The sequence below is a fragment of the Colobus angolensis genome, unplaced genomic scaffold (genome assembly GCF_000951035.1).
Source record: "Colobus angolensis palliatus isolate OR3802 unplaced genomic scaffold, Cang.pa_1.0 Scaffold332, whole genome shotgun sequence".
NCBI lineage: Eukaryota > Metazoa > Chordata > Mammalia > Primates > Cercopithecidae > Colobus > Colobus angolensis.
In genome coordinates this window covers 3652997-3680437 of record NW_012116622.1, presented here as the reverse complement: position 1 = coordinate 3680437, position 27441 = coordinate 3652997, and the positions used below count along the sequence as shown (strand labels likewise).

General features: G+C 36.3%; 1 protein-coding gene across 2 annotated transcripts in view; it reads right to left on the bottom strand.

Annotated features, from left to right (window-relative positions):
• Window positions 1-1994: 1994 nt before the first annotated feature.
• Window positions 1995-27441, bottom strand: part of CCDC67 (coiled-coil domain containing 67) — a 100098-nt gene continuing 74651 nt past the window's right edge. For both annotated transcript variants that reach the window (XM_011952095.1, XM_011952094.1), the window contains exons 12-14: window positions 18920-19116; window positions 12234-12345; window positions 1995-2921 (exon numbers count right to left, since the gene is read on the bottom strand). In XM_011952095.1, coding sequence (XP_011807485.1) covers window positions 2745-2921; window positions 12234-12345; window positions 18920-19116 — 486 coding nt within the window. In that variant the 3' untranslated portion in view covers window positions 1995-2744. The remainder of the gene's footprint in view (window positions 2922-12233; window positions 12346-18919; window positions 19117-27441) is intronic.

Genomic DNA, 27441 nt, shown 5'->3' with positions numbered 1-27441 from the left:
TATACTACAAGGCTACAGTAACCAAAACAGCACGGTACTGGTACCAAAACAGAGATTATAGACCAATGAAACAGAACAGAGTCCTCAGAAATAACACCACACATCTACAACCATCTGATCTTTGACAAACCTGACAAAAACATGCAATGGGGAAAGGATTCCCTATTTAATAAATGGTGCTGGGAAAATTGACTATCCATAAGTAGAAAGCTGAAACTGGATCCTTTCCTTACTCCTTATACGAAGATTAATTCAAGATGGATTAGAGACTTAAATGTTAGACATAAAAACCCTAGAAGAAAACCTAGGCAATACCATTCAGGACACAGGCATGGGCAAAGACACCAAAAGCAATGGCAACAAAAGCCAAAATAGACAAATGGGATCTAATTAAACTAAACAGCTTCTGCACAGCAAAAGAAACTGTCATCAGAGTGAACAGGCAACCTACAGAACGGGAGAAAATTTTTGCAATGTACCCGTCTAACAAAGGGCTAATATGCAGAATCTACAAAGAAGTTAAACAAATTTACAAGAAAGGAGCAAACAACCCCATCAAAAAGTGGTCAAAGGATATGAACAGACACTTCTCAAAAGAAGACATTTATGCAGCCAACAGACATATGAAAAAAAAAGGTCATCATCACTGGTCATCAGAGAAATGCACATCAAAACCATAATGAGATACCATCTCACACCCGTTAGAATGGCGATCATTAAAAAGTCAGGAAAAACAAATGATGGAGAGGATATGGAGAAATAGGAATGCTTTAACACTGTTGGTGGGAGTGTAAATTAGTTCAACCATTGTGGATAACAGCGTGGCAATTCCTCAAGGATCTAGAGCTAGAAATACCATTTGACCCAGTGATCCCATTACTGGGTATATACCCAAAGGAATATAAATCATGCTACTACAAAGACACATGCACGTTTATGTTTATTGCGGCACTATTCACAATAGCAAAGACTTGGAACCAACGGAAATGTTCATCAGTGATAGACTGGATAAACAAAATGTGGCACATATACACCATGGAGCCTTAAAAAAGGATGAGTTCATGTCCTTTGCATGGACGTGGATCAAGCTGGAAACCATCATTCTCAGCAAACTATCACAAGGACAGAAAACGAAACACTGCATGTTCTCACTCATAAGTGGGAGCTGAACAATGAGAACACATGGACACAGGGCAAGGAACATCACATACCAGGGCCTGTCGAGGGGTGGGGGGCTGGGGGAGGGATAATATTAGGAGAAATACCTAATATAAATGACGAGTTGATGGGCACAGCAAAACAAAATGTCACATGTATACCTATGTAACAAACCTGCACGTTGTGCACATGTACCCTAGAACTTAAAGTATAATAAAAAAAAAAAAAAAAAGAAGAAACAAGAGAGATACTTCCTCTCTGCCATGTGAAGATGCATCAAGAAGGTGGCTGTCAACAAGCCTGGAAGTGGGCCCTTGCCAGACACCAGATTAGCTGGCAACTTGATCTTGGACTTCCCAGCCTTCTGAACTGTGAGAGATAAATGTTTGTTGTTTAAGTCACCCAGTCTGTAGTATTTCTGTTATAGCAGGCTGAACTAAGACAAACATCAAGAGCTATACGAATACATCTTTTCTTTTTCTTCCAACATCCAGAGCTATACAAATACATGTGGTCATGTCATCTGAAGTCTACAATGCTCTGCATTTTTCACGTGAAAATGACACTTGTTACCTGATAGCATTTTGGTTTATCTTTCAGTATGTTGAGATTGTTTCTTTAAAGGGAAATAGAAAACCATAAAAGCTGTAGTAGGACTTAACTTTTTTCATAATATCTCTTTATATATATATATATATACACACACACACACACACACACACACCAAGCTCTTAAAGTATATTCTATTATTGCTGTGTATTTGTAACTTCTGTTTTATTGTTCACAGCCATGCTATTACTGTTCTATACAGATTTAGCATTTATGCTTCAAGTCCATTGAATTTTACATTCCTTCATTGCATTAAAAACAGAGGTGATTACAAAGAAAAATGTAGCAACAGTAATGCTTCATATTTCCTTTATCTTGTTCGTGTCCATGAAGCAATTAGTACTAACAAAAAAGCATTAATTTTTTGGCACATATATTTTAGGTTTGTAAATTGCACATTCCATGTACCTTCATTGTGTTGAAACAGACAGACATTATAAAGGTGAATGTAAAAACAGTAAAGCTATAGCTTTTTTTTTTTTTTCAAAAAATTGTAGAATTTTAGAGTGTTTACATAACTGGAAATACTTAAATATTTTTATTTATAAAATCCTTGAGTTTTCAAAACCAGTACAACTGAGCTGCCTTTGAGTGCTTTGTATCTGGAATATAGCACTTCCCTTTCCCTTATTTTGTGTAGCTGCTGAGGAAATGGGTTTTCAGTATACATGATTCAAGTGGGGAAAAAACTGCATATTTAATTCCAACATATTCCTTAGACTGGAAAAAAAAATCTCTTTTGGAATAGTCATGTTTATTTTATAGTAACTCTACAGCAGGACAATTTAGCATGTTAATGCAGAAATGCAAACAGCTTTATCGAACAAAATACTTACTATTTTCTAGCTGCCTTACCAAAATTATTTACTCAAGGAAACAGAACAGAATTTCTTGATTTCATTAATTAGCTTTGTAAATATTTTACCAGAGCTTTTTTTCTTGGTGGGGGGGGGAAGCAAATAAAAAAGTTTAAAAGCTCATATGTGTCTATTTTGTTTTAGCTTGGAGTATTTATTAAGAGTAAATTCTGTGTGTCTTTGCAGTTCATCAATATGTGTATTTAGAAGTTTTTCAAGTTCTTTTGCTCGTTTCTCTTCTTCCAGAAGGAAATGCTGTGCAGCCAAAGATGCTGGGAAGGACATATCTGGGGGAGACTAAAGAGAGAAAGAAAGAAAAGTGAGTGAGGAATACGGAGCTTTTAAACATCTTCACATTTCCAGGCATGCTTCATCCCTGACATACTGTCAAACACTGCAGCTCTTAATGAAAGAACACATCTTGGGCTGAATTCCTACTACTAGTGTAATTCAGTTACCAGTAATGAAATCTTCAAGGAACTAAGTAAGACATCACAGCACCATTACATTAAAAAGCTCTAGAAATGAGCATTGTATTGTCCAACCGCAAATGCAGCGACAATGCACTCACCATGGAACCTGCCTAAAATATGCTGCAATCATTTGCAAAGCCAGTGATTTTCATTTGAAAATAGGCAACTCCAAAAATTTAAAGTAAAGATTATAGTGGAATTGCACCAGAAGGTTTATATAGAAAATAAGGATTGGCTTTGACAGGGCAAATCAATGCTTGGAGTTAGCCAGGTGAGAAGGCTGGCTGCATGATATGTCTTGGGGTGGAGGTGGCTCCCTAGTAGGGAGGGCTGTGATGCTGGCATGTATCTTGTTTGTCTTATCATAGAAAAGAAAGTATCAGGGACGAGTGCCCCAATTCCAGCCTTCATGGTGACATGAAAATGCTATTTAACGGTTTGTGACCTGTTTAGTGCTTATTTACAAAAAGTAAAAATAAAAATCTGTAGCTAAGGAATAAAGGACAACATCAGATAATTTTACAATTCTTCATTTTAAAAAGCCGCATACAAAAATTAAGTAATTTTTTTTTTAGTTGGGGAAATTTGTACTTTAATTTTCCAGTTCTGTGTTACTATATTCTTCTTTGACTTTCATTTTGGTAGGAAGAATGGGACTTTATGTAGTGTTTGGGGAGTTGACAATCTGTATACATGTGAACCTTGTTATAGGTGGATTTTGTTTACCAATCTGGCCCCTGCCAAAACTAGGGATCATGTGAATGATGGAGTACTGCACACTTTTCCAACTAGTAGCCCCAACTGTAGCTGCTGTGTCAGGGATAGTATCTCTACTAGAGAAGACTATCACAGCCTGAGGTAGATGGTACGCTACTACTGATCTGGCAAATGCTTTCTTTTTAATATTGGCAAATGCATTCTTTTTAATATCTAATAAAAAGGAGGATAGGAAGCAGTTAGCATTCACATGGGGTGGCCAACAGTATATATCCATGGTTTTGCCCCAATGTTATATTAATGAAGCTGTCATAATAAATTCTGAAGGGGCCTAGCCCATCTGGACATTCCAAAGACTATCACATGGAACATCATATATTAACAGTAACATCATGTTAATGAGACTTGATGAGCAAGAAGTAGCAAGTATATTAAAGGGATGGAAGGATGCAAGTACTCCAGAGGGTGAAAGATAAACCCCATAAAAGATTGGGGCTTGACACATTGTTTTTAGGTGTCTACTGCTATGGGGCATGTCAGAACATCCTAAGTAAAGCAAAAATTAATGCACCTTGAAAATGTTCCACCCTTGGATCAAATAATTGAATAATCAGATTCATTTATTGGGCAACACAGAAAACAATTTTTTTTTGAGCAAGCCCAGAATTCTAGAACGAAAGAGCTGTGTAGTAGGTTCAGGATAGGGTACAAGTAGTCCCGCTACTTTGGTCAAATGACTTGGTAGATGCCATACTAGAAGAATCTTTGGTAGAGAAAAATGCATTGTGGAGCGTCTGGAAAGTTTCAGGGGGAAAGCTGTGTCACAGACCCTTAAGATTTTGGAACAAGACTATGCCATCTGTAGCAGAAACCTATATACTATTTGCAAGACAATACTTGTCATGCTCTTGAGTCCTGGTTGAGACAGAGCATCCAGCAAGTGGACAGGATGATTTGATCCATCCTCTGTCTTTGGCTACCTCAGTGGGAATTATGCATCATACCAATATCATGGTTTCTCCCCTTTCACCAAGGGTAATCCAGCGACCATTGCTGTTGAATGTCTGACCTGCTTGCAACAGAAACTAAAGCTGAGCTCTTGATATGGCATCATCTCTCAAGGAGACCAACTAGCCTCTTGGTGGCAACTTGACTGCATTAGGTCCCTAGTACCTTGGAAATGGCCATGCTGTATCCTTATCAGAATGGATATGAATTCTGCATGTTTGCCTTTCCTGGCTGCACCACTAACTTAGGGCTCACAGAATCACTTACCTGCAGACATGAGAGAGACCCTGCTTAATAGTAAAGATACCTACTTTATAGCAAAAGAGTATGGCAGTATGGGCAAGACCATGGTATCCACTGGTCCTAACCACACACAGCATTATCCAGAGGATGCTAGCATGATAGAGCTTTGGGATGGCCTCTTGATGGCAAAGCTGGGGCACCAGCTTGGAGATTATATCCTGTGAGGTTGGGGTGCCATTCTTCAGGATGTGGTATACACTTTAAACCAATGGCTGTTTTATGGTTCTATGTTTCCAGTGGGTAGAATAGACGGATCTGGGAACAAAACGGAGGAAGCAGGAATGGCTCCACTCTCTATCACTTCTGTTAACCCACTTGGAGAATCTGTGCTTTCTGTCTATGTATCTTTAGGCTTTGTTGTTCTACAGGTCCCGGTTCTTAGAGGCAGAATGCTTCTACCAAAAGACCTGTAAGAGTCCCACCAAACTTAGAGCTTTGGCTCCCATATGGTCACTTTGGGCTCCTCATGCCAATAGATCAGATACACAGAGTGGAGTTCCTGTACTGGCAGAGGTAGCTGACCCTAAGTCATCCTGTAGAGGTAAGAATGCTACTGCATAACAGAGGCAGTGAGGAATATGTTTAGTACTCCGATGATCCTCTGAGGCATCTTTTTGTTACTCTCATGCCCAGTTTTAATTTTAATTGGCAAATACAGAAACCATATCCTAATAAGGGCATGGACATTAGGGGCTCACCCCAAAAGAAAAGCCACCTGGATCAACAGAAGAGTTGGCTGATGGGGAGAGGAATCTAGAATGGGTGAGGCAATGATAGGTGTCAGCGACCAATTGCAGCATCAGGGGCTGTGGCTTATCTCACTAACTTTCCTCTAAACAGTTTTTCCAGAAATTATGACCAGCAAGAATCGTAAAGAAGCTATGCCTGAATGGAAGCTATGGAGGAAGCTGGTTCTGAGTGGTGCAACCATGGTGGTTGGTGCCCTACCTGGATCCCCTTCCCAGGCTGATGCATGTCTCCTCCAACTGGGTGGGTGTTGGCTACTAACAGCTCACAGCTGGCTCCTTTGGGGAACTGCTCTCCACTGAACTGGAGGCTCCTGCCTCACTTGGGAAGCTGCAGTCCCTCCTCTGCCCATTTGCTACCCTCTCTGAGGCAATGACTGATTGATGGACACAGGGGCGTAAAATACCAGACTTCTTGTTCGGTAAGAACCAATGCTGTGGTACAATTTAGGTGCCAAGCTTCCTGGGACACCAGGCTATACTAGTTTGTAGCTGAGACCACATCTTTGCTTAATTTTTCTCCCCTCCCATAGCCTGTCTCCTTCACTTTCCCCCTGAAAACACTAAAATACTCCCTTAGTAAGTCACTTTCACAAGAATCTCATCTCAGGTTCTAAAAAACCTGATCTCAGACAGATGACTTCCTAGATTCTGGCCTGAGTGATTAGTGATACTCATGCCATTTACTGAGAAAGAGAAAAAGGTAAAAGAAGCCATTAAGAGTAAGATCTTCCTTCTTTTATTTATTTATTTTGAGACAGTGTCTTGCTCTATTGCCCAGAATGGAGCACAGTGGTGCAACTACAGCTAACTCTAACTTCCAATTCCTGGGCTCAAGTGATCCTCCCACTTCAGCTTCCCCAGTAGGTGGGACTACAGGGACACACCACCACACCCGGCTCTTTTTTAAAAAAGTTTTTGTAGAAACGGAGCCTCGCTCTGTTGCCTGGACTGGTCTTGAACTCTTGGGCTCAAGCAATCCCTCCTGCCTTGGCCTGAGATTATAGGTGTGAGCCACAGCTCCTGGCCTCTTATTTATTTCTGATTCACCAGGTTCTAGCACAGATTCTGGGTCAGTGTGTTTTCAATAAAATTTTTTAGTTAGTTTATGAGTGAAGAAAATGGATTCAATTTTGAATAATAATGAGTTTGAGGTGACATGAGACTTAAAGAGACTCAAGTAAACAGTGAGATAAGTCAGTCTAGGACTCAGAATACAGATCTGAATCAGAGAGACAGACTTGGAAGTTATAGATGACAGGCCATAAGATTGAAATTATCCAAGATAGGCAAGTAAAAGGAAAAAAAGAAGTTAAAAGATGGAGCCCTGGGGAATCCTTCATCTCAGGCATCCACCCACATAGCATGTCCTTGACATTATCATCAATGAGAACTGCATTATTTACTAATTGAGATTTAAAGCAACCTATCCATCATCCTTCCAGCATGCTTAATCTAGTACTCCCACACCAGAGGTTCTCTGACCTCATTTAGATTCTTGCCTTTTCACTATCCATCATCTTCCTCATACTCTCTCTTCCCTTCTGACTCTGCTTATTCCCATCCATCTCATAACCATTCAGCAACTTGTCCCTCCCTGTATCTTGTCTCTATCCTAATAACCCGGTAAAACCCACCCCTAATTAAGTTGACCCATCTGCCTGGGTCATGCCTACACCTGAGCAGCTGAATGCTGGAGCCAACGGGTTGGGGGTAAATTCTGCATGGACTAGTTTCACTTTAAATTCATGACCATAAGTATCATGTGGTCAGTGAACACTACGAGGCGATTCTATTGCACTTCCCTGGTATGTTCACTTTCTTACTCATTACCTCGTGATCTGGCCTCCTCCTAGGGGTCACAGGGGAGCTCCCTCATTATTCCACATCCATTTGTATCTGTAGCTGAATTTTAGGCCATCCTCCTGTTTCAGAACTCATCCTTCCTCCTATACTGTGGATCCTATTTCTTCTTACCTCTCAGTGACTTTGTTTCTGCAAATGAAAGAGGACCCTCCTTGAGCCCCATCCTCTTCATTATCAAACTTTCCTCCTTTCCTTCGGGATTCCCATTAGGTCACTCAATATTATGACCCAAGGCTTTGTATTGGGATGATTTCTTCTTTATACTTAAGTATTTTCATCCAGTTCTATAGACTTAAATACCAACCACATGCTGATTATTCGTATATTTATATTTCCAGCTGTGATCTCGCCCTTGATATCAGATTCACATATCACATATTGACTATTTAATATCTATGTTTGGGCATCTAGTAAACATTTTAAACTTATATGTCCAACCTAGAAATCAAGATTTCTCCTCTAACCCTATTTCTTCCCTGGTCTTCCCATGTCAGAAAGTGGTGTTAGCATCTACTCAATGCTCAGGTTGAAATCCTAGGAGTCGTCTTTGATCACTCTTTTCTCCCACTTCCCATATACAATTCATTGTCAAATCTGGTCTACACACCAGAATATTTTCTGGATCTAATATGTTGCTCTACCTCACTGCTACCAAGCCAGCATTATCTCTTGCCTAGACTACTGCAATAGCCTTATGATAGTTGTCTCCTCTTCTACCCTTGCCCCTCTATAATTTATTCTTTATTTAGCAGTAAAAAGGATCTGTTTAAAAATTTAAACATGTCTGTTTATTATTAAATAGAGTAAAATAATTTTGAATGGAGTAAACAGACCAATATTTTCCGAATTGAAACTTTACAATGGCTTCCCATTGTTTTAAAATAAAATCCAAATTCCTTTCCATGACTTACTGTCCTCATATACTGGACTTCTCCTGATGACTTTTCTGTTCCCTTTTGTTCCAGTCTCCCTCTTCCCTTCTAAGCTCCAGAAGGCCCCCCAATCTTTCTGGTTCTCATACCTGCCAAACTCATTCCTGCCTTATAGTTCCCTTACTTGAAACTCTCTTCTACCAGATCTTTGCAAGGCTGGATTTGTTATTGTTTGGGTTTCACCTTAAATTTCCCTTCCTCAATGATAATTTTCCTGGCTACTCAACCTAAAATAATCCCCCATACTTTCATCACTCCCTATCACATTACCTGCTTTTCTTTTCCTCACAGCATTTATTACTATTTGATATTTTCTTTTTTCTTTTTCTTTTTCTTTCTTTTTTTTGGGGATAGCATTTTGCTCTGTTGCCCAGGCTGGAGTACAGTGATCCTATCTCGGCTCACTGCAACCTCTGCTTCCCAGGTTCAAGTGATTCTCTTGCCTCAGCTTCTGGAGTAGCTGGGACTAGAGGCATGTGCCACCATGCCCAGCTAATTTTTGTATTTTTAGTAGAGACGGGGCTTCACCATGTTGGCCAGGCTGGTCTCGAACTCCTGACCTCAGGTGATCTGACCACCTTGGCCTCCCAAAGTGCTGGGATTATAGGCGTGAGCCACGGCACCTGGTCTTGATATTTTCTTATTTGTTCATTTATTTCTGATCATTAATTTTTCTCCTCTTGTTTTTGAGATAAAATTCACATAAAATTCACCATTTTAAAAGGAACAGTTCAGTGGCACTTAGTACATTCACAATGTTTTGCAGCCACCATTTCTATCTAGTTCCAAAATAGTTTCATTATCCATAATGAAACCTCTGTGCTCCTTAAGCCACTGCTCCTTGTTTCTCCCTCCCCACCGCCCCTGGTAACCACCAATCTGCATTGTTTTTATGGATTTCATTTACCTATTCTGGCTATTTAATATACATGGAATTATACAATATATCGCCTTCTGCATTTGGCTTCTTTCACTTAGCATGTTTTTGAGGCTCATCCACATTGTAGTAATTTTTGGCCTTTATTGGCATAGCTACTTTTAATGGCTGAATAATATTCCATTGTATGTATATACCACAATCTGATTATCCATTCATCCATTGATGAAGTTTCATCTATTTTTTCACCATACTACTTATGTATCTATCTTATTCAAAGACATGTTTAGAACAGGAGCTGCCATATAGTTGGTATTCAATACATGTTTATTTTATTTTATGAATAAGTAACACTAATATTTAAGGGACAGAAATAGGAGGGAGAACCCCAGAAACAGGCTGGGAAACAGTAGTCAGAGGGTGACATGAGAATCAGTGGAGTATAGTGTCATAGAAGCCAGAGAACATAAGAGTCTCAAGACCAAAAGATTAAGAAAGATGAATACTTCAAAATGTTCATTTAATTAGCAACTAGAAGATCAGCAGTGGTCTTGATAGGAATGGTAGTGATGTGGGTGTCAAAATGCAGTAGTAGATGGAAACCACTACACCTAGAACAGTAGTTTCCCATAGGATTTTAAGGCCTCCATCACAGATTAAGTTCCCCAGGCCCAGTTCTTAGAATAGTTGAGAATTTTCTTTCCTGGTTACTCTGGAAGTTAGGAATTCCTCAAAAGATTAATGTAGAATTTTAGAGATAGAAGGAAGCCCTGTGTTATTAAATCAAATCAACAGATACTTCTGCATGTCTTTTATGTGCCTACTGGTGCCGACCCTATTTTAGGTGTTGGGTTACCACAAGAACAAAACCAGAAAACACCCCCTGCTTTCATGGAGCATACATTCTAAAGGAGGGAGGCCAAGCAACAAAATGTCTCATAGTGAAGTGCTATGAGAAAAGGTAAGATGAGGGGCAGGGAGTGAAGAGGGAGGCACTATTGCAGACTGGTTGCTTAGGCATATCTGATAAGGTGATATTTGAGCAGACAGTAACTGTGATCCTAAAAATCCTAAAATCATCTGATATTAGCACAGTGGAGTATTTAGCAACTCTTTCCATTGCTTGACTGAAATATGTGCTTAAGTCCCTAATGATCAAAGTTTTATTGATGCAGAATTTGCAAAGTCCCCTTAGAATTTCTCATAACTTAAATGAGGAATTTTATTTAGTTTACATTATTGGTATAGATTTTAGTCTGTTCAAATAACGTTGGCATTTTATGTTGAGATGAACACAAAAGAGCATTTCAGGGCTTTAGAGATCTCTAATACTTCAAAAGCTAATAGTTTTAAGCATTCTTCTACCAAAATAACTTAACTTTTACTTCTAGTCTCTACTATTACAAATCAAAACCAACACATAAGCAACAAAGGGCTTATATCAAGAATAGAAAGGATACCCATAAATCAGTAACAATAAAGACAATCCACCAGAAAATTAAGTGAGGAAATTGAACAGATATTTTATAAAGGATATCAAAATGGCCAATAAACATTGCTCAGTCTCATTATTCACCAGAGAAACATGAATTAAAACCATACAAAAGGATCTTACTACATACTGACCATAATGGCTAAATTTAAAAAGGCTTATATCACCATGTGTTAGACTGTAGAGCAAGGACAACTCTTACACACTACTTGGGGTATTCATTGGCTCCTACAGGAAAACAGTTTGGTGGTACCTACTAAAGCTGACTGTATTCATACTCTCTGACCTAGGTATTCCATTTTAGGTATATATACCCAGTGGAAATGTATATATACATGCACCAAAAGACTCATAAAAGAATTTTTTGGCAGCATTATTTGTAATAGCCCCAAATTGGAAATGACTTAAATGTCTATCTGTAGTAGAATGAATAAACAAATGTTATCGTCATTGAATGTGGTGTTTATATCCCATAGATTACTATACAGAAACAAAAACTACAGCTGTATAAAACAATATGGGTGATGATGAATCTAAAAAACAAGGTTGAGAAAAAGAAGCCAGAAACAAAATAACATATACCATATGATATCGTTTATATAAAATTTGCAAGTTGGCAAAACAAATTGATAATGCTAAAAGTCAGGATAGTGGTTATGTTGGGGGCAAGCAGAAGTAGACGCTGGAAGGGAACATGAGTTGCAGTTCCAGAGTGCTGGGGATGTTCTGCTCATTACTTGGGTGGTAGTTACCTTCCTTTTGTGATAACTCATCAAGCTGTCCATTTATGATTTGTACATGTGTCTGCATGTACGGCAGAGTCAATAGAAAAGATGTTTTAAATCAGTCCAAAAGATGACTGTAGCTCTTTAAAATGTACAGATCCTTGAGGACTCATGAAATATCGAAGGGTGAGTCCCAAACACTTGCATTTTTTTAAAAAAATCATCTCCAGTAATTCTGGCCTGTATTAGAGGTTAATAACCATTGATGAAACACTTTATGAAATATCATGGATATCTTTTCCTTCTATAGATAGGTATGGCCACATGACCTACAGACCCATCTTGGAGTCCTATTCAAGGAGTGACATTAAAAACAAAGTACTATGTACATCAGTTTATTGACATCAGTGTAAGAGTAAAGCAATAACCCATTAAAGAAAAAAAAAAAAAGCCCACAACCAGCAACTCACCAGTGGGAATACATCATCATCACTAACCAAAGGACTTGTCATTTCTTTGGTTTGAAATGTCAAAGGTGGCAAGGGAGACGTACTTCTATTTGGCTCACAATCATGACTAAGTCTAAAAAAGAAGAAATGGTTGTTGTTGTTGCTATTAAGGACACGTTTATTTATGTAGCTAAGGATTTTAATCTCTCAGATGTCTAAATAGGGGGAAAACGCAACAAAATGTTTGGGCTTGTTACCTGGGCATTTCTTTGAATATGACTCCTGATGAATAATTTCTATTTCATTTAAAGGACTTAGAATGATTAAAAATGAAGCGGAAAACTTAACAATTGTTGAAAATATTTTGCGATCCTTATTGCCTATATTGCTTCCCTTTCTGTGCTATACTTTTGTATGTCTTTGTCATTTATTTTAATAACGTAAAGCAGTTTGAGAAAAATCTCCAAACAGCTAATTACACTGCTGCCCTTGACAGTTCTAAATAGATACTCTTTTTCTATTCTCTTTTACACTTAATCTCACTGGCTTTCTTAACAGAATTATACTATTTTTTATGCTAAACAAGTATTTAATTTAATTAATTTATTTATTTTGAGACAGAGTCTTGCTCTGTCACCCAGGTTAGAATACAGCGGCACGATCTCAGCTCACTGCAACCTCCGCCTCCCAGGTTCAAGAGACTCTCCTGTCTCAGCCTCCCGAGTAGCTGGGACTACAGGTGCCCGCCACCATGCCAGGCTAATTTTCTGTATTTTTAATAGAGATGGGGCTCCACCGTGTTAGCCAGGATGGTCTCGATCTCTTGACCTTGTGATTCACCTACCTAGACCTCCCAAAGCGCTGGGATTACAGGCGTGAGTCACTGCACCCAGCCAACAAATCTTTGAATAACTCTAATTTCTATAGATTTTGATCATTTAAAACATGTTTTCAATTTACATCATCTCCTAAGCTCCTCCGGTTACTAGCTGTGTGATCTTGAGCGGGTAACTTTATCTCTCTGTGACTTTAATTTTCTCACTTAAAAAAGGGTTGTTATGAGAGTTGAATGATTAATATATGCAAAACACTTAGAAAACAATGCCTGGCACATAGTAAATGTTTAGTAAAGATTAGGTATTATTATTAAACTAATCTGATCTTCAAAATAACCCTAATACGGCGGATACTATCCACAGATGAGGAGACTAAGATTTAAAAGTTCAATTATTTGTCTAATTATTTACTTTTTAAATCAGAATAAATTGCTAGGAAGTGATGTCTTTAGATTTTGGACTCAAATCCAGATTTTCTTGACTTAAAAAACCCCACTATTTCAACGAAAGTCATATAGCATGGAATTAGTTTGTGCTAAAAAAATAGGTTAGAAAATGAGACTGAAAACAATAACATTAAGATTTTGAATTTTGGTTTGATGACTAAGCAAATGAATAATAAAACATATAACCAATTTATCCTAATGTTTTACAAAAAAGGTCCTAATGGTATGGGCTGCTTGGGATTAAATTCATTTCATGAAACTGGGGTTTAGATGTAATAAAATCATCAAAGAGGTCAGGCACGGTGGCTCACACCTGTAGTCCCAGCACTCTCAGAGGCTGAGGTAGGCAGATCCTGAGGTCAGGAGATTGAGACCATCCTGGCTAACAGGGTGAAACCCCATCTCTACTAAAAATACAAAAAAATTAGCCTGGTGTGGTGGTGGGCGCCTGTATTCCCAGCTACTTGGGAGGCTGAGGCAGGAGAATGGCGTGAAACTGGGAGATGGAGCTTGCAGTGAGCCAGCCGAGATTGCGCCACTATACTCCAGCCTGGGCAACAGAGTGAGACTTTGCTAAAAAAAAAAAAAAAAAAAAAAAAAAATCATCAAAGACCATCAAAACAAAAATCCCTTCAATTTGAAATTTTTTTTTTACTAATGGTTCAAATTCTCCACAGGTATTGATTAGCCCGTTTCAAAGCCTTCATAGTTTAACAGAGTTACAAAAAAATTTTCACATTATTTTTCTCCAGTCTTATCCAAAGACTGTCTAATTTATATAGACTTGTTAATTATACAAACATTTTCAAAGCTATGCATACAAATAGCAATAAAAGTTAAGTGAGGCATCTGTAAATTAGTACACAGAAACAAACACAACATGTTTTCCATTTTTGCTTATCTTGAGATATATCTTTTTTTTTTACTCATTCTCCCAAACTATAATTACCATGGAAACAGAACAGCAAATTAAACTGAAATAACATGGTTTATGATGTGCACAATAAGATGAAACATCTCACAATTCAAGTAGAATTATAACATTTGCATAGTACATCTGCATATAATCTTTAGCTGAACCTTTTAATTTGAGTGAGGTTACTATCTATACTTCAAAGTACGGTGAAAACAATTAGTAGCAATTCAAGAAATATATATCTCTCTGTTATCTCACAGAGATTTCAGCAAAGTATTATTTGTGCTAAATTATCTAAATAATTATCTTAATTATCCATTTTGCTTTGGATGTACAGATACAGTTTTATGGTGTTAATTACTAACATTTATATAGGGCCATTCTTTTTAGTATAAGATCAATAAAATGTAGAGATTGAAAGGAAAGACGACATTATGAAGTAAAGTACTTTTGTTTTAAATCATCTTTATATCTGACAAGTTCTTCTTCAAGAATACAGCTATTCAAATACTTCATAAAACCACCTTGCATAAAGTGCTATACATATCAATTTAAAAGCTATCTTAAAAATGATTGCGGAAGGATTTTAATATCCTGTCACGAGCTGATCTGTTCAATGATCTTTTCCACAGGCCTATTCCAAGGCTGCTGCATGGTTTCACCAGGACAGCAGGCCCCAGTTGTTTTGCTGGGGAGCAGAACTCTGTCCACTTGAGACTTGAGTCAACGCTTCACAATTTTCAGCTTTGTTGGACATGTACATCCAGTCCTGTCCCTCCATTAATATTCTCCTTGGCCATAGGATAATGTTCTTAGCATGGAGCAAGATTCCTTCTTCACCTTTTTCCAGCCTCACCTTCCAACACTCCACTAAACTCCCTATTCCGTGAACTGCTCGTTGTTTCCTGGCCTAGAACTGTCAACCTGCGTTTTGCTACTTATTGAGCAAAACCACGGTACAAACATTCTCAACTTTAGGCTTCTAGATGGCTATTCATTCCTTGACAAGAGATCTTCTGAGTGGTTATTACAAACCTGCTGACTGTGGTTTTTTAGTATTAGAAACTCTTAATTTATTAGCTAGACTTGAAGCTGTTTTAATAATTAATATTTGACTGCTAAAATCTGTCTAGTACATGATACAACTTTTAAAACCATAAATTCATTTTTAAGCATGTGTCTTATATAGAGATAAAACTCCATTTATTACAAAATTGATTTGTCATTAAAATTAGTTACATATTAATAGCTCTGGATACCACTACTCCAAATTAGTTTGTAAATTATCCTGCAGCTTCAAAACTCTAACTTTTAAAAACAATATTGAAAACATCCACACCAAATTCAATCACTTCTCACTCATATTTTTTAAGAAAGTGCTAAGTAGCTGTCTTATTGGAAAGCAAATGCTTTAGAAGATCCTAAAATGCTTCACATTTTAAGTGAGTGAACATTAAAAATGTATCACTTTGAACAGGAGTGAAAAACAACAAAACCGAGTTGTTTCAGAGTGAATAAAAGGTTATTTTAAGAATGTATTATACAAATCTTCCTCAGTTAAAAACAAGAATTGCTTTAAAATTAGACTATGGATCTTAACATTTTGTGGAACATTTTCTTCATATACTTTTATCTAAAAGCTTTTTCCTTCCTCAAATACTTCAACAAGACCTTACTGCATTAGCCATTGATATGTAAAGATAATTTGTATGTTTCTGATTAATTTATGCCTAACAAATATACATATATAGGTTTTTACTATTTCACTTCACTGATCTGTGCTGTGAGGGAAAGTAAGATGATTTCATTTTTCAGTTGGTAACATTAACAGAGAGATATCTGCTTTGCAGTTCTTCACTGGTGAATTCACAATGTCCTTGCATCTCAACAACTCTTCTCCATAGTAGGTTTTACATGGTAATAATTTATTCAGAACATTTGAAATGCTGTTTCTTTTAAAAAACAGGTCACTGGAGAACACTGAAATCAGACAAGGCATTAAAACAAATTTAATGAAACTTTCAACAAATGAAATTGGCAGGACACAAGGCTTTGCAGCAGGAATAGCAGCCTAAACTGCTTATTAAGATAATCTCCTGCTGAGCATTTTACCTCTTATGTTGCTTTTTGTGTCCCCTACTGTCTTATTTTTGTTAGACACTTTTAACACATTCTGTCCTACCTGACAAAGAGAAAAAAGGGGGCAACCCAAACAATAAAAATACCTTCTAAAAGTAATAAAAGGCAGAGTAACTGTCTTTTTATTTAAATAACAACACCTGGTATCTCCATCTAAAGCTTTCAGTTATTTCCAACTAGCATGAATAGGAAATAGTGTTCTGTACCCAATGGGTGCTCAATACAGATCAGTGACTAACATACACAGGTGACCCTTTATAGGGTCTTCATGGGCTTGCTTTTCTCTCGCAATGAGGCAACTATATACAGTACATGAGAGTCATAATTTGACCAATGGAGAATTAATCCATAAGTACTCTGTAAAGTTTATTTATTCCATATTAGAACATATATTCTTACACCAAAATCAAGATTACACTCCTTTGGACAGATCTTCACATGGACACATTCACCAGAGAACTGGTCCATGGCCATGCCCAGTGACCTCTTTCATCCTTCCTACACTGCTTTTATCCTGCTGCTGCTGCCACTACCAACACCCCACCACAGCACCCCACCATGATGCTTTCCAGGGGTGGCAGTCAGTCCTCCTTCATTTGCTTCTTTACCTGAAAAGGGGTTATTCATTTGGTGCTTTTGAATGGTTACTGTTTCCTGTATGGAGCTACAATATATCCTAACATACACATGGCTGAGGTGCTGAAAGTAGGGGGGAAGTGTACTATACCCACAAGAATGTTGAACATCTGTTTTATGTTGAACATATATTTTTTAAATATATCTCATGGACTTATGGATTTATCTACCTGCAGAGCTGAGCTTACTTAAACAGTGAGTCTGGCACCACCTCTCCCCAACAGAAGTATCTTTGAGGCTATGTCAGATTTAGCCATTTGTCTATTTGCCAAAATATACTTTTTAGGTACCATAAGCTGTGGGAGAAATATTAATATTATTATAAATACTAACAATTTTGTTAGTAATAATGGTTAACATTTATGGAAGTATAAGTTGTATGCAGTTTTTCTCCTATAATCCTCACAAAAATCCTACAATTATTAATCTTGTCAGATAGAAAATCGAGGGTGATAAAGGTTAAGAAAATTTTCCAGAGCTGTAAATATTAATTCTGTTGTATAACAACAAAATATAAGGTTTTTCACGCTAAATATTATGAGCTTATGAGCAAATGTTGCAATGAAGTTGGGTCTGGACCTACTAATCCACCATTTCTTGGCACTATGAAATTAAATAATAAATTGATATCAAATATGTCTGGGGAGTGCTGCATACCATATCCCTTGTTGGACACTCACAGTGTAAGTTAACGTATTAATGGCTCTAAGAAATATTGTATAAAAGAAACTTGCTTATTTCATTCAGCATTTTCCAAGTTTGGGAAAACAGTAAAAGGCTTTCAGAGACAGTTATGACTCCATAAATCTTTTATTAAAATTGCATAAATTAGCCTATTTTTATGGTTGATATATTGGAATTTTTAATAAGGCCTTTTACAGAGTATGGGAATAATGTGGACAGCAGATAATGATTTTCCATACACTTCTCTTCATTTGGAGAAAACCTATACATTCATAGATTCCTTCCCTACAAAATTGCCAATAATTTGTTGCCACTGCTAGAATGTCAATAGAAAGTGTATCTGTTGGCCAGGTGCGGTGGCTCACGCCTGTAATCCCAGCACTTTGGGAGGCTGAGGTGGATCACTTGAGGTCAGGAGTTCAAGACCAGCCTGGCCAACGTGGTGAAACCTTTGTCTCTACTAAAAATACGAAAATTATCTGGGTGTGGTGGCAGGGGCCTGTAGTCCCAGTTACTCGGGAGGCTGAGGCATAAGAATTACTTGAACCCGGGAGGCAGAGGTTGCAGCGAGCCGAGATCACATCACTGCCCTCCAGCCTGGGTGACAGAACAAGACTCCGTCTCAAAACAAACAAACACACCCCAAAAGCCAAAAACAACAAAAAATGGATGTATCTATTATTGAAGGTAGGTGAGAAGGGACATGTTCCTATATTTTCTATTTTGTTTGAACAATATACCTAACATATTAAAATCTAGTTTTCTCTGTTCCCATGACATCAAAAGTAAAATTACTTATCTGTATGTTTTGTATACCACCTCAGCTTCCAAAAATGGTCTGAGATGAGTAACAAACTAAAGCCCACTGTAATACTCCACGCTTTTCAAATCGACACAATTTCTTATAAAGCAATGTATCTAGTATACTGCATTATCATTATAAAATAAATTTTAAACCACAGAAGAGAAAGTTATAATTTGAATTCTTTAAAAATAAATTTTAATTACATGTGTTTAAACTTATGCCCTTATATAATGGAGCCAGCATACCTCTCTTCATTTTTTTCCACTTTTATTTGGCTTTGATAGGCATATCTTCCTGTTTCTTCATAGGTGTTTTGATTAGTCCGTGTTGATTTTCCATTGACACGAAGTTTTGCAAGATCATTTCGGAGCCTTTCATTCTCATATTCCAGTTTATTAATAGATGTATGCCTTGAATGTTCCCTGTTAGTGAAGTCCATACTCTAGAGAATAAAATAAACTATCATTGAATAAACTGTCCCTTATAAGTAATGCATATTTTCTGTGTGTTTGGAGACTTGTGCTGGAAAGGTCCTTTCATCTGAGCCGAGTGATGTGACTCTACTCTTGCTCACTTTCTAAATGCTCCTTTCCACCTCCTCATCTCCTCACAACAAGCAGATACCCAGGGGTAGCTGTCACGGAACACATTTGCAATGATGTATGTATTGCATCATCCCCACTGTTGGATGGGCAATACAATATCGCCCATGCTCCAAAACAGAAAAGGTTTACTCTATGCATTATTACTCTCTGTATCTATTTAGGTTGGTGCAAAAGTAATTGCGGTTTTGCCATTGAACGTAATGGCAAAAACCGCAATTACTTTTGCACCAACCTAATAGAACAAATTAGCTAGATTTCAAGTTCTTTTGCGTTCATAGGCTATACCTTCTAGTGTCGATTAATAATGGAACTAGAAATAACATGCATTTAAATTCTAAAAATTTTTTCTGATTAAAATAAGGCATCTATTAATATACGGGCACATAAAATCATGTCATTATAGAAAATACAAGGTATTAAGAAGAAAACAAATATTCCATACTACCAACATTCAGTGATAACTGCTATTAACATTTATATTTATATCTTTCTAGTCTTTTTTCTACCAATGGAAAATACAATGTCAACATAAAATATCAATATAATTATAACATATGGCTACTTAGAAAAGTATAATCAATATATAGTCATGTGTTGTTTAATGATGGGGATACATTCTGACAAATGCGACGTTAGCTGATTTCATCATGTGATCATACAGTGTGCCTACACAAACCTAGATGGTATAGCCCACTACACACCTAGGCTGTAAGGTAAAGCCTATTGTTTCTAGGTTACAAACCTGTATAAGTATTTGTGTATCAGAACATACCTAAACATAGGAATATTATGATCTTTTGGGACCACTGTCCTAATATGCAGTCCATTGTTGACTAAAACATTGCTATGGAGTACAAGACTGTATAAATATCAATATGAAATATAATATAGTCAGTATAAAATATATGCATACTTACAACATTGTAACTATAGTTACAAAACTATGTATAAAATGCAGTAAAGTTTTAGAAACTGTATTTTCCCTTTAACATTGTATATTCTTAAAAAATAAGATTTTTAATGACTGCATCGGTAGAGCTACAAATAAATTCATTTAACCATTCTTCTATTGTTGAATTTAGGTTTTTTTTTTCCCAAAATAATTAACACTGTGTTGATTTCCTTATACACAAATCTTGGTCTATATTTCTCTAGTGGAGTCCAAGGAGTGGGACCACTGGGTTAAATTGTGTGAATGTTGTTGAAGACCTTGATTAAAAAGTGTCTACCCTCCTCCCCTATAAATTTCATAAATTTCCATCTCATAAATTCCCACCACTAATGTATTAAGGAGCCTGTCTTACTACACTCACAACCATTCAATATTACCATTTGGTTAAATCTGCCAACTTGATAGATAAAAATAGTAACTTTTATTTAGCTATTAGTGTAGTAGAACATATACGCTACCTGGCAAATTTTACTCTATCTTTTGTCAATTGTCTATGTGTGTCCTTAGCTTATTTTTTCATTAGGGTGTCTGTGTTATTTGTGTCCTTAGCTTATTTTTTCATTAGTGTGTCTGTGTTTTTCTTACTAATTTGAAGGAATTTTTTTTTTTTTTACATTAGGTGTACTAATCCTAAGTTACTGTGTCTTAAGTTAGTTGAAAATATGTTTTCCATGTGATTTTAAGTTTTAATTTTAGTGCGTGATATATTTTATACAGAAAGTTTTTTTAATTTTTATTTAATGAAATCTGTCAGTCTTTTTCCCTTGTGACTTCTTCTTTGCTTTTATATATTTTCTTTTCATTCTAAAAGCTATAAATATTCACTTGTATTTTCTTCTATTTGTTTTATAATTTCATTATTTTACATTTAATTAGTTATTTGGGATTAATTTTGTACAAAATGAGAAAAGACTAAAAATTAATAATTATTGTAATTATTCTAATCACACATTGATTAAAACATCTATTCTCCACTGTTGGATGATTCAGCAAGTTATATACTAAATATAGATTGGGGTCTGATTCCAGATCATTCTATCTTACTGATTTTACAGTCAAGATTGTGCCAGTTCTACACAATTCTGAGCAATGTATCTTCCTTACAAAGTTTCTCTATCTGGTAGGAGACACCCAATTTTAGTGTGTCCTCAGAAGAGAATATGAAGTATGTCTAAATTACAAAATGAGAGGTTTAGAGTAAGAATAAAGATTGCTGAGGCCATTTCAATTAAACATAAGAAGTTTCCTAGGGAGTATCTAAACTTTTCACAAAATTTTTAAAAATAGGATATATTCTCACAATAAAAACTCATGAAAAATGCTCTAAATGATTTTACACAGTTCTTTCTAGTCCTCAGATTCAAATATGCATGAGTTGTGTAGCTGCTGTTTAAACAATAGTTCTATGTTTTCAAAAGGGTAACATTTTAGCATACAAAAATAACTTGAGTAAAACATCTTTTTTGAAGCTCCAAATATCTATGGTTCAAAGTCTATAAGACGATAAATAATTACAGCTTAGAACTAAGTTCCTAAGCTTAAAGCTCTGAGTGCCTTTCATAAAGGCATCCCATAAAATCATCCTAAGTTTTCTAAAATTTTTGACTAATTGCACATTGAGAATTATTTACATCCTATCATATTAGTATCAAGAGTAATACATAAGTGCAGAAATACATACATATTAGGTATTAAAAATGTTTACATATTTCTTTTTTTGCTTCAAAGGCCAAATCTGCTTACTACATTTTCCACTTACTACCTATTATAGGGGTTTAGTAAATATGTAGCAAAGTCTCATTTTTGAATGGAAGAAAATGCTTTAGGAGGGCAAACTTTTCCACAAATCAATACAGGAAAAGTTATATGCTTCTAAAGCTACTGACTCAGGTGCTCTTTGAAAAAGGAAGGCCATTGAAGGTATTTCTCTGCTTATTAAGCTCTGCCTTTAGGATTTCTCAACATTTATTCTTTTTGAGAGATACAAATGCAGAGAAAAGAGCAATCTGTAGTCTCTTGCTTTAGAAGAGGAAAGAATGCTTATTCTAAAATTAGAGTAGATCTGTGATAAAAATAAAGGAGGCGGGGTCTTATAAATTTTTTCTCTCCATAAGGAAAAAAAATCATATGGGCAGACCTGATTGAAAAGCGTTGAGAATAAGACTCATAATTTGACTCTTAATAAGATATCTACCAAAGTATAGAATTCTTGATGGTCTGCTGATCAGTTAAAATTTTGTTTAAGCATTTCCTATAAAATTAGATTTAATCTGTGATTATTTTTGATCACAGTTGGTTTAAAGTAATTAAGAATGATAATAATGATTTTTAAAACCCTGCGATTTCCTAAATGTACCATAATTAAATAAGTGTTGTGAGCATGAACTAAAAGAATTACACAGGTAATGTATTTGCATGTTTTACATTTAAGAGTACATTTTCCTTTACAAAACCCTTTTTGGGAGCCATTTAATTTAATTTAATGTTTTTATTAAATGCATTTCTAATGATTTCAGGAATATATCCACCCCCACCTCTTGTGTTTCTGATGGATTCTTTTTATCTATCTGTTACTGAACTTTCATTTCTTTCAAAATTTTAGAGTTTGATAATTTTAATCAATTTTTTTATTATTGAAATGACAAAACCTCCTGGTGCTCATTTACTTCAACAGATTAGGATGAGGCTGGCTGAATTACCGAAGTGTCTAAATAATATTTTGCATGTATGTTTTTTTTTTTACTTTTGTATATTTAACAGTAACAATTAGGCTAACAAAGCATTCTGACAGAAAGACTGGCTTTAATGATGTTTTGTAGTTAGTATGTTAATTTTCAGTACATGAATGGATGTTTTAATCATTGTAAGGGTACTAATTTTTTACGTTACTATTTTATTTAGAAAACTTTACAGATAGTGAAAAGCAAATTAGTTTTTTTTGTTTTTTTTTTTTTTTTTTTTGGTGCTGGAGTCTAGCTCTGTCTCCCAGGCTGGAGTGCAGTGGCCGGATCTCCATTCACTGCAAGCTCTGCCTCCCGGGTTCACGCTGTTCTCCTGCCTCAGCCTCCCGAGTAGCTGGGACTACTGGTGCCTGTCACCACGCCCAGCTAATTTTTTGTATTTTTTAGTAGAGACGGGGTTTCACCGTGTTAGCCAGGATGGTCTTGATCTCCTGACCTTGTGATCCGCCCGCCTCAGCCTATCAAAGTGCTGGGATTACAGGCTTGAGCCACCACGCCCGGCCGCAAATTAATCTTCTTAAAAATTACCACAGATTCTGAGTTCTAATTAAATATGATTTTATTATAACTTTCTTAAATAAAAGAAAACTTAATAATACAATTATAGGACTAAGTAAATAAGGCATTAAAAAACCTACCACGATAAGCTTGATTATTTGTTAGCTACCCAAGAGTAGAATAAGAGAAAACCCTTCACTTTTCTCCGCTATTCTACGTTCCTCACTGAGACCCAGGAAACCTTAGATACCAGGTAGTTAGTCCCGTCAGTACATTCCCCAAATGGGAGCTGCATTCCTAGAACTGGGTGACTGCCTGTTGTAAACTTTCATTCCCTAAGTGGAAATGAGCAGGGAGCTTCATAGATTGTCAAGCGGAAAGATTCTCAAAGCTATATTTGGTTAGAAATAACCAACCTGAAGATCAGTAATTTCCTTGTAGAAAGGAAAAAGTTATTATTTTAATATTTCCCAAATAGCACATATTTTAGAAGACAAAAATAATGATGTAAATATCCCGAGGCAAAATTTCAGCACCAATTATTTAATTCTATGTTTATGCATTCCAATTATTTCAGAAAGAATTAACTATCTAATTATGGATTTTTTCCTAATTATGAAATTTTAATATATAATAGATATGATAAAGTTTTCTTCATTTCAAGAAATTTTCTTCATTAAGAAAGTATAACCAAATAAAACAGCAGGAAGAGAAAATTAATTTATAAAACTAAAAACAATAAAATTAAGAAAAATGTATGAAAATAATAATAAATCCAAAAGTCAGTATTTTTAAATACTAAAAAAAAAATCACTTGTGAGTCAGAGTTAAAACAAAAAATAGAGAGCATGCTAAACTATACAAGCTTAGGAATAAGAAAGGAATTATAAACAGAATATAGAAGAGATGAAAAAATTGTAGGACATTACTACCTTTGGTAATAATAAAACAAGTTGAAATTGATTTCCTAGAAAAATACAAATTACCAAAATAACCTAAGAAGTATTACTAAGAAGTAGTAGTGAAACTTGGATATACCAAGTACTCGGAAAGAGAGTGGAAAAATAATTGAAGATTTACCAGGTCCAGTTTCACAGCTAAATTCTTTCTAACCTTTAAAGAACTGGTACTTCCAATATTACTTAAACTATTCTAAACAACTCATAAAGTTCTCAGCTTATATTATAAATACAATATAACCTTCGTATAAGGAGTAAGGAAAGGATCCAGTTTCAGCTTTCTACTTATGGCTAGCCAATTTTCCCAGCACCATTTATTAAATAGGGAATCCTTTCCCCATTTCTTGTTTCTCTCAGGTTTGTCAAAGATCAGATGGCTGTAGATGTGTGGTATTATTTCTGAGGATTCTGTTCTGTTCCATTGGTCTATATCTCTGTTTTGGTACCAGTACCATGCTGTTTTGGTTACTGTAGCCTTGTAGTATAGTTTGAAGTCAGGTAGCGTGACGCCTCCAGCTTTGTCCTTTTGACTTAGGATTGTCTTGGCAATGCGGGCTCTTTTCTGGTTCCATATGAACTTTAAAGCAGTTTTTTCCAATTCTGTGAAGAAACTCATTGGTAGCTTGATGGGGATGGCATTGAATCTATAAATTACCTTGGGCAGTATGGCCATTTTCACGATATTGATTCTTCCTATCCATGAGCATGGTATGTTCTTCCATTTGTTTGTGTCCTCTTTTATTTCACTGAGCAGTGGTTTGTAGTTCTCCTTGAAGAGGTCCTTTACATCCCTTGTAAGTTGGATTCCTAGGTATTTTATTCTCTTTCAAGCAATTGTGAATGGAAGTTTATTCATGATTTGGCTCTCTGTTTGTCTGTTACTGGTGTATAAGAATGCTTGTGATATTTGCATATTAATTTTGTATCCTGAGACTTTGCTGAAGTTGCTTATCAGCTTAAGGAGATTTTGGGCTGAGACAATGGGGTTTTCTAAATATACAATCATGTCATCTGCAAACAGGGACAATTTGACTTCTTCTTTTCCTAACTGGATACCCTTGATTTCTTTCTCTTGCCTGATTGCCCTAGCCAGAACTTCCAACACTATGTTGAATAGGAGTGGTGAGAGAGGGCATCCCTGTCTTGTGCCAGTTTTCAAAGGGAATTTTTCCGGTTTTTGCCCATTCAGTATGATATTAGCTGTGGGTTATTAATTCAAGATGGATTAGAGACTTAAATGTTAGACCTAATACCATAAAAACCCTAGAAGAAAACCTAGGTAGTACCATTCAGGACATAGGCATGGGCAAGGATTTCATGTCTAAAACACCAAAAGCAACGGCAGCAAAAGCCAAAATTGACAAATGGGATCTAATTAAACTAAAGAGCTTCTGCACAGCAAAAGAAACTACCATCAGAGTGAACAGGCAACCTACAGAGTGGGAGAAAATTTTTGCAATCTACTCATCTGACAAAGGGCTAATATCCAGAATCTACAAAGAACTCAAACGAATATACAAGAAAAAAACAAACAACCCCATCAAAAAGTGGGCAAAGGATATGAACAGACATTTCTCAAAAGAAGACATTCATACAGCCAACAGACACATGAAAAAATGCTCATCATCACTCGCCATCAGAGAAATGCAAATCAAAACTACAATGAGATACCACCTCACACCAGTTAGAATGGCAATCATTAAAATGTCAGGAAACAACAGGTGTTGGAGAGGATGTGGAGAAATAGGATCACTTTTACACTGTTGGTGGGATTGTAAACTAGTTCAACCATTATGGAAAACAGTATGGCAATTCCTCAAGGATCTAGAACTATGACCCAGCCATCCCACTACTGGGTATATACCCAAAGGATTATAAATCATGCTTCTATAAAGACACACGCACACGTATGTTTATTGTGGCACTATTCACAATAGCAAAGACTTGGAATCAACTCAAATGTCCATCTGTGACAGACTGGATTAAGAAAATGTGGCACATATACACCATGGAATACTATGCAGCCATAAAAAAGGATGAGTTTGCATCCTTTGTAGGGACATGGGTGCAGCTGGAAACCATCATTCTTAGCAAACTATCACAAGAAGAGAAAACCAAACACCGCATGTTCTCACTCATAGGTGGGAACTGAACAATGAGATCACTTGGGAAGGGGAACATCACACACCGGGGCCCATCATGGGGAGGGGGGAGGGGGGAGGGATTGCATTGGGAGTTATACCTGATACAAATGATGAATTGATGGGTGCTGACGAGTTGATGGGTGCAGCACACCAACATGGCACAAGTATACATATGTACCTGCAGGCTATGCACATGTACCCTAGAACTTAAAGTATAATAAAAAAAATAAATAAATAAATAAATAAATAAATACAATATAACCTTAAAACAAGTAGAAAAATAACCATATACAAATCTCATTTATACACACAGATTTTAAATTCTTCTTTTATTGATCCACAATAGATGTATTTTCAGAGTACATAGGATAAATTAGTACATTTAAATAATATGTAGAGATCAAATCAGTGTACTTGAGGTATCATCACCTTAAATATTTGTCTTTTCTTTATGCTAGAAACAAAATTATTCTCTTTTGGCTATTTCAAAATGTATAATAGGTCATACATATATGTATACATATATATTATCTAGTGCTGAACAATAGGTAACATTTCCAAACAGTATACTTGTACCCATTAACCAACTTCTCTTCATTCTCCCTTCCTCCCTATCCTTCCTAGCTTCTGGTAACCACCAATTTACTTTCTGTCTTCATGAGATCCACATTTTCAGCTCCCACATATGAGTAAGAACATGCAATATTTGTCTTTCTGTGCTTGGCTTATTTCACTTAACATAATGACCTCCAGCAGTTTCATCCACGTTGCTACAAATGACAGGATTTCATTCTTTTTTTTCTGGCTGAATAATATTCCACTGTGTATATATACCACATTTCTTTATCCATTCGTCCACTGATAAGCA